The sequence below is a fragment of the Mercurialis annua genome, linkage group LG2, assembly GCF_937616625.2.
Source record: "Mercurialis annua linkage group LG2, ddMerAnnu1.2, whole genome shotgun sequence".
NCBI lineage: Eukaryota > Viridiplantae > Streptophyta > Magnoliopsida > Malpighiales > Euphorbiaceae > Mercurialis > Mercurialis annua.
In genome coordinates this window covers 7,627,148-7,635,855 of record NC_065571.1, presented here as the reverse complement: position 1 = coordinate 7,635,855, position 8,708 = coordinate 7,627,148, and the positions used below count along the sequence as shown (strand labels likewise).

General features: G+C 28.1%; 1 protein-coding gene across 1 annotated transcript; it reads right to left on the bottom strand.

The window, feature by feature from the left end:
* Positions 1-2,592: 2,592 nt before the first annotated feature.
* LOC126667255 (premnaspirodiene oxygenase-like) lies at positions 2,593-4,671 on the bottom strand. Its single transcript, XM_050360225.2, has 2 exons — positions 3,738-4,671; positions 2,593-3,275 (listed from the first exon to the last, which is right to left on the bottom strand). Exons 1-2 carry the CDS (start codon positions 4,641-4,643, stop codon positions 2,649-2,651), a joined length of 1,533 nt encoding a protein of 510 aa, XP_050216182.1. The 5' UTR covers positions 4,644-4,671; the 3' UTR covers positions 2,593-2,648.
* Positions 4,672-8,708: the final 4,037 nt, after the last annotated feature.

Here is an 8,708-nt window from a genome sequence, read left to right as displayed (position 1 = left end):
CACGTAGGATTATGAACCATCCATTTAATACATGACACGTGGCGTAATTAAATGTCATATCCAATCAATTAATATATTCATTAGTGATCTTTTAATTAGAATTAAATGCTATCTATTAATTGGCTATAACATTTAATTACACCACATGTCATGTATTTAATGGATGGTTCATAATCCTACATGATGAACTAGATTCACGTAAGAATTTCTCGATGTGAAGAAAGAACAAGATATAAGGAAAAAAAACAAGGGTATTTTACAGAATTTACTATTTTTATGTTTTGGATTATTCTTTTTAAAATTTTAATTTACATATTAACTTTTCATTTTTCAGCATTTTTTGATTTTTTTTAATTTTTTTATCATTGTATTCTTACACTTATTATTTATTACATATTTAATTTTTAATATTTTTGACTTTGACTTTTTTTTTATTTTTTAACGTTTTTCATCAGTTTTAAAATCAATAAAAAATTAATCCAATATTAACTAAAAATCAACAACATGTAATAAACTGGGTAATTTATAATTTTAAATCTTTTTTTTACACTAATTTTTATTTTTTTTATATTTTTTTATTATCTTTTGCTCATAATTAATCTACACAAGTTATTTACCATATATTTAGTTTTAAATTTCTTTCATGTACGACGTTATCTTTTTTGTCAATTTCAAGATCAACCAAAAATCAAATTTAAGATCAATTAAAAATTAACCAAATATCAACTGAAAATTAATATATCGTTGTTCTGTCTCAATTTAATTTATTTATTTTTAGTTTATTTCACCTACAATATCGTCTTCTTCACTAATGCTAAAGTCTACCAAGTATCAACTCAAGATCAATGCTGTAACATTACAATAATTTTACGATCAACCATCCTCAACAAATCGTGTTGCAAGTTAAAAAAAATGTAAAAATACAAATAAACACAGTAAAAATGCAAAACTAACACAATATAACTCTATAAAATCACGAAATTGTTATATGTAATATGAAAAACTAGTATTATTATTTTTAAAGATGTTTTTATACATGTTTGATGGGGAAAATTGATGTTATGTAAAAATAATAAAACAAATAAAATGAATTATAGATATGAAAACTAAGAAGAAGAAGAAGAACGATAACAAACAGTGACAATACGAGAATGTTTAGTCATTCAGATTCAGATAGTAACAAGCCTTTTTTAGCTATTATCCAAGGGCTCGGATGACAACGATATCATCGATAATAACGAATAGTGATCATGGATGCGGCGGCGTGACAATTAATTTCATATCTGAAATTAAAATAGATTAACGATAACGAAAAGACGACGGCGCCGATGTTAAAGACGAATGGAGATAATAACGATCACAAAGATCACGGTAATAATGAATAAAAATAATGGCTTTGACAGCGAGACAGAGGTAAAACAACGGAGGAAGAAGACATTGATGATTTTAGAGAGAGAAATTGAAATCAGAGATGAGGAAGAAGAAATAATTAACATAGAGAGACTAAATGAACTTTTTATTCCCGTGTGTAATAGTTATGCAATGTAAAAATATGAAAAATTAAATTGTTAGGTTGATTATTTATGTTATATATATATAAGAATAATGTGGCGTGTGATATCATATTTTATATAATTTTGTATCATTAGAAATATGGTCTCACCTTATATTGTCAATGACGTGTACATATTAGAAATGTGGTCTCACCTATGGATTTACTAATACGGTTTTATATTAGATTATTTTTGACTTGTCTATCATTCCGTCACGTTTCAAATGACCCAAAAATAAATATGACGACAGTAGAAATAAATATAACTAGACTCATCAGTATATAAAAATGAATTACAGTACCAATGAGCTATAGCTCAAAGGTATAAGCGCTAAGCATCAAATTGCTACCCTCCTACAAGTGTTCCCCCTTCTTCAAATTATCAAAAAAAAAAAAAAATGAATGACAGTTGCTAGTATATGATAAATCCTAACTTATCATGTTTAAAATTCCCTTTTTAGATGAATGACATCCAAGTAAAGTGATAAAAAATTTCTTACAGTAAATTAAAATTTATTTAAATAACATTAACTTAAATAGATTTGAAAAATTGAGAAATTTTAAATTCGAATGGACTCATTTCTGTGAGTTTTTTTAGTTCTACTCTCATAACTCGTATATTTTTATCATCAAACCAAAAATATAATAGTAATATTTTGTTGAAATAAATATAAACTAGTCACGAGATACATCAGTAAATAAAAATACCATAATACAATGATAAGATATTTTTCGAAAATTTTATGCTTAAATTCAAATTCACAACCAAACATATATATTTATTAAGATTTTGAATGACCAATGTTGCGATGACAAGCTCATAAACAATACATCTCCTGGGACCATAAATATATATACATACTTTTAAATTTCTTAAATACTCAAAATATCTGGTCCGTGATGACTTATGTTTTCCCACATAACTAAACTCATGGACACATTTTTAAATAACTATAGTTATAAAATGTAATAATTTAATATTGTAATTGTATATATTTTAATTCTTTTTTAATTCACCCATCTTTATAAAATCATAAATATATTACATAAATATCACTATAGTATCATTACATATCTTATAAAAAAATTGAGATTTTTATGGTACAATAGGCAGAGGATGATGTACAATAGGAATTAAACTCAAATCAATTTTCCTTCTAAGTGAAGCCCCAATAGCCTCAGTCATGTCCAAATCATTTGGCTTAATTTCATGAGGAAGTTTCCAATCAAAATAGTATAGTAAATTCGCCAGGGGAAGCTCTACATTAGCTATCCCAAACGTCATGCCCGGACACATTCTTCTTCCACCGCCAAATGGTATGAACTCGAAATTAGTTCCTTTGAAATCTATTTTGCTATCTATAAATCTTTCGGGAATAAAACGTTCAGCTTCACTCCAATAATTTGGATCTCTTCCGATTGCCCATGTATTAATAATCACTTTAGATTTATTTGGTATGCAATATCCATTGAGTTCACATTCTTCATGGGATTCTTTTGGTAGCCCTAATGGAAGTGGAGGGTGTAGTCTTAGAGTTTCTTTAATTACTAATTTTAGGTACTTTAGTTCTCCAAGATCTTCTTCGTCTACATATCCTTTCTTGCCAAACACTTTTCTTATTTCTTCTTGTGCTTTTTCCATCACTATTGGATTTCTCATCAGTTCCGACATTGCCCATTCTGTAGCCGTCGATGAAGTTTCACTCCCCGCAATGAACATGTCCTGAAAAATATAAAATTGAATATCATTTAAGTTACAATTAACAATTTTATAAAGAGACCATTAGGTTTTGAGTCCGAATTCATAAAGTTAAATATTTCAATAGTATCTAAATTTTATCACATATTTCAAATTAGTATCAAAATCCTTTAATTTGTATCTTTCTAGTATTATATATCTGATCTTTAATTTGTATTTCAAGAAAGTACTTCAATATTTTTTGAACAAATTAATTTTGATGTGTGAAAATAGAGGAAGTATATATATTTTTGAATACACTATCGCATCTGTTGTCAAGTTAATAAGATATTTCATCTAAACTAGAAATCAAAAATCTGATTAAAAAGATATAAACTGAAGTTTAGGTATCAATTTAAAACATACCTTAAAGTTTAAGTACCATTTAGGAATTTAACCAAACCCCACAAACCCCCAAAGAATATCGTAAATTGAAGAGAAACTTACCAAGATGACTCCCTTGATGTTTTCTGTTGTCAAAGTGAAATCAAAATTTTCTTTCTCCTGAAGATTCAAAAGAACATCGACAAGATCATCACCTTCTTCTTCATCGTTCATCGTTTTCCGCAAACCTTTTCGTTTTAATTTATGATCATTAATGATACTTTCAAGTATCTTATCAGATTCTTGATGTAACATTTCCATTTTAGCTCTCAAACCACCAATATTATGCAGCAATTTAACAGAAGGAAACAAATTAGCAACACTAAAACTTGAAATAACTTCAATTATGTCCTTTACATACGGAATAAATTCTTCCTGTTCTTTTCTCATCTTACCAAAAGCTGCCCTCGAGACAACCTTATACGTGTAACCAAACAACAACGTACTCAGATTAACCTTAAGCCCTTCGGACCAAGAAATTGATTTCATAACATTCAGAATCTCTTCTTGTCTAATGAGTTGGAACGATTGAACTCGTTTAGCAGTAAACAGCTCCATAACGCAAATTTTCCTCATCTGTCTCCAAACCGCGCCATACGGGGCGAAAGCAATGTCTGAAGAGTTATAAGAGATGATATTCGCTGCGACGTTAAAGGGTCTGCTGGCGAAATTAACGTCATGGATTTTCATGATTTCTTTCGCGAGTTTCGGAGAAGAAACGACGATGGTGGTAACTTCACCGAGTTGAAGATGCATGATCGGTCCGAATTGCTGAGCTAGGGCATGGAGACGATGGTGCGGTAGAGAACCGAGTAAGTTGTGAATGTTTCCTATTATGGGTAATTTCCATGGACCTGGTGGCAATTTTTTTGTGATTCTTGATGTTTTCATGATCATCAAGAATAGAATTATCATGGAGGTAAGGAGGAATGGAGGAAGAAGAAGAAATGAAGAGAATTGAAGATCCATTGTTGTTTTTTTTATGCTAAATGGAAAGCTTGCGTCTTTGGTTTTTATAAAGGTTAGGCTTATCCCCTTAAAATCCCCCCACCTTTTACCCCCATTTCATTTGCACCCTCACGTTGTAAAACCACCAAATATACCCAAATTACGACCTTTCACTTTCAATTGTACCCTCAAGCATTAAATTGACCTCTTTTTATTTGAAAAATGTTCAAATCAATACTTTAAATTTTAGCATATATTTTAAAATAGGACTTAATAATTTATTTAAAACAAAAATAAATCTATTTTTTCAAGTGAAAAGAGATCAATTTAATGCTTGAGGGTGCAATTGAAAGTGAAAGGTCATAATTTGGGTATATTTGGTGGTTTTGCAACGTGAGGGTGCAAACGAATTGGGGGTAAAAGGTGAGGGGTTTTTAAGGGGATAAGCCTAAAGGTTATTGCTAATAATGTTATGTTGGAAATTTCAAACTTACTTATTTTCTATGCAAATATGTTGGAAATTTCCACTTGTTTATTTTCTTTTTGAAAAAATAATCATTCTTTGTAAAGTTAAACATATTAAGAAAAAGATATCAACAATAAATTAGACATTGATTGGTATTTACATTTTGTGAAAATTATGGAGGTCTCCAGTTAGAGTTTATAAATAATTATATTCATCTATATGAATAACTATTGAACGCAATAGTCGTACTACATCATTATTCTAACAAACTAATGATATATTTGCAATGTTATTAAATAAATGATAATTACATTTTAATATCACACACTCATAGGTATTTATGTTTTGTGAGAGTTATAGAGGTCTCGAGTTAGAGTCTATAGATAATTACATTCATCTATATGAATAATTAATCAACGGAATAGCTCTATCATGACGTCATTCTTGCAATAAACTATGAGATATTTGCAGTGTCAGGATATTTAATAATAAAAAATAATTAACTATTTTGATATCATACTCATTGAATTGTTATAAAAACAATATGACACAACCGGTATATAGAATAATTACTTCATCCAAATAGATAAAAGTTTATTGTTTATAGGCTTAATATCTTAAAAAAGTTAAAACTTTTCGGTAAAGTTAATAGTAACTAATACTTTCAAAATCATCTCATTTAATATCAATATAATATTTGCTGTGTCCATTATAACCATTTTTAAAAATAATTTAAAATTTCAGAACATGTCAGCCATATCACATATGATTGCATATCTTTTAATGAAAATATTTTTATATACATAACCTTAATTATTTTCTCAAATATATCTCTAAAATATAATTCAGATATTCTAATCCGTCAATTTTTTAGATTGGGACAAATATATTGAAACCTCAAAAAAATTATACAATTTTTTATATTTATTTTTGTAAGTTTTTGATTTTATGAATGATTATTATACACAATTGACATTTAATTTCAGTTTAAAAAGAGTCATTTTGATTAAAAAAATGAAAAATATGTGTACGAAAATAGGTTTAAATTGAAGGTTGGACATATTAATTTGTTCAATTTACAAAATTGACGGATCATAATATACAAATTATTTTTTAAAAATATATTTAATAAAATAATTAAATTGTAGATATAAAAATATTTTTCCTTTTTTAATCAAATATACTGACATGTCATTTAACTCAACATTTTGCGCTGTGTAAAGAAAAATTCGATTTGGTCAGATTTGTTTTGGACTAAAGGTGAGAAATGGTTCAGTTCATTTAAGTGACATACCAACGCGAGTTTCATTTAAAAATAACTATAATTAACATGATAAATATTAAATGGGTGGCGATTTTCGCACTCCCTCTGTTGATAAATGGGCTCCAAATCTTTTATTTTAAATGGCTATTGACTTATGTGTCCTCCATTAATAATTGCCTCTTTTTTTATATTTTGACATCCCGTAAGTACCCTCCTCTACTCTAACTAAACTTTTTATTTTTGTATATTGCAGCTTAAAATCAAAGACTTCATCATTTTAATAAAAGGCTAATTATTTATTCCAAATAATTCAATTGTTATTTTTTGATCTTATTAAGTGGTATCTTAAATCCTAATTATATAAATTTAATTAAACATATTAAAAATTCTATAGCAACAATTTTGTACAAATATTCATTTTTATACTATGTATTACTTCATTACTTTTTTCAAAAACAATATATTTTTTCTACTGTGTATTGATAATTTTAGACAAACTGTAAATTGAAAAAAAATAAAAAACTAACAAAATAGAAAAATAAAAAAATTATAAAAATCACAAACATTATAAAAAAAACATAAATCCTAACAAATTCTTAACCCATAAGTATTATAAATCTTATATAAGTATAAATTAACAATTAAAAAAAACTAAAATTCTACAATCTTTAACCAAACTAAAATTCGGCAATCTTGAACCGTGGACAATCCATGCCTAACTTGTCCTGGAAACAAGAACACCAAGATTCACCCAATAGCCTGAAAAAAGATATTGAAACAGATTGATTATTTAAATAATATGGCCATAGAAAAATTAAACGAAAAACTAATTAATATATAAAAGAAAATATCATACCAAAAGTTCAATTCATAAAAGAGTCAGAAGAGCAATATGGCATATTCAAGTCAATCGCAAGCGTTGCGTTTTCATCTTCTACTTGACTATGATATACAATATTAGAACTTGGATTAATCTCTTCGGATTTTTTCGGACACGTGCGGCAGTCATGGCCTCCATTTTGACAAATGCTACATTTTCTCACCTTTGTAACTATTTCAAATAATGAAGAATCACGTTGCGTAGATGATGTTTTTCTTCTCTTACTTGAACTTAAAGGATGACCTTTATGAGATATAACTGTAGGCTCAAGAATTAAAGGAGTTGAATCATTCATAAAATGAGAGATCTGTCTTTGAACATTTTCCTTTTTATTGAGGGGTAACTGTTGATATTTGGTTTGTAATCCTTGTAACATTTTGTCAATCGAATCTTTCTCACCATCAGCTCTAGCAGCAATAGAAAATACTACATTATCAATTCTCCATTGTGTATGTATGTCATGAAGTTGTAACACTCCATCTTTCATGCCTTTCATCTTATGTGCACAAGGAAGACCCATTGTCTTCATGAAGTGCCCCTTACATACAGGTGATAAAGAGTTGGATGCAACTAAATTATATTGTTGAAGAAGCTTCTCTAGCGCAAACATAGAAATATGATTGACAAGTTCTTTAAAGAAAGGGATGCAAAATTGACGTGATATACGAATCTTTTCACTATGAAGTTTTGCTTTAATCTCTTGAAATTGATTGTCGATGGCATGACACATTTTATCTTTCACACTACGAAAATCACCTGTAGAGACTTGAAGATACCTCTTTAGCATGGCATGTGCACTTTCAGCTCTTGAACTAACACGATTTCCAAAATGTGGATACTTTTCTGTCCATGCATCAACAAAGTACTCTTTGTATGGAAGCCAAGTTCCTCTTATATAATTGAGAATTGGAACATACCTATTACAGTTAAAAAATATATATTAATGTATTTATATCATATGTATTATTTTATAAGTCTTAAATGACACTTTTATTAAAGATAAATAAACTAATTTTTCATGTTGTGCTAACAAATAAAAAAATTAGACATACCTTTCATGTAGTAATTTAAATTGCTGCCAAGTTTGGTTAAACAATAATTCATCTGAAGAGTTGATCAAATTTGTCCATGTTGATAAAAATAGATTTACGGGATGTTAAAATATAAAGAAAGTGACAATTATTAATGGAGGACACATAAGTCAATAGCCATTCAAAATAAAAGATTTGGAGCCCATTTATCAACAGAGGGAGTGCGAAAATCGCCACCCTAAATGGAATTATGCTACATGTAATAATGATTATAATACTTAGAATTAATCTCGTTCACAAAATTTTACTTTATAAAATAGATGAGAACATTTTTTATGAATAAGAAATTATAGGCTTAATCTCAAATTTTGTTTTTTTTTTCCGGATCAAGTTAATTATAGCCAGATTTTTAAAGGGAAAATTAGGTATTTACCTAATATAGTAA

Excerpts from the sequence above, each read along its gene's own strand:
- LOC126667255 (XM_050360225.2), bottom strand. The coding sequence starts at position 4,643 with ATGGATCTTCAATTCTCTTCATTTCTTCTTCTTCCTCCATTCCTCCTT. Across the intron at positions 3,276-3,737 it reads ACATCAAGGGAGTCATCTTG|GACATGTTCATTGCGGGGAG; the intron begins GTAAGTTTCTCT and ends TATATTTTTCAG.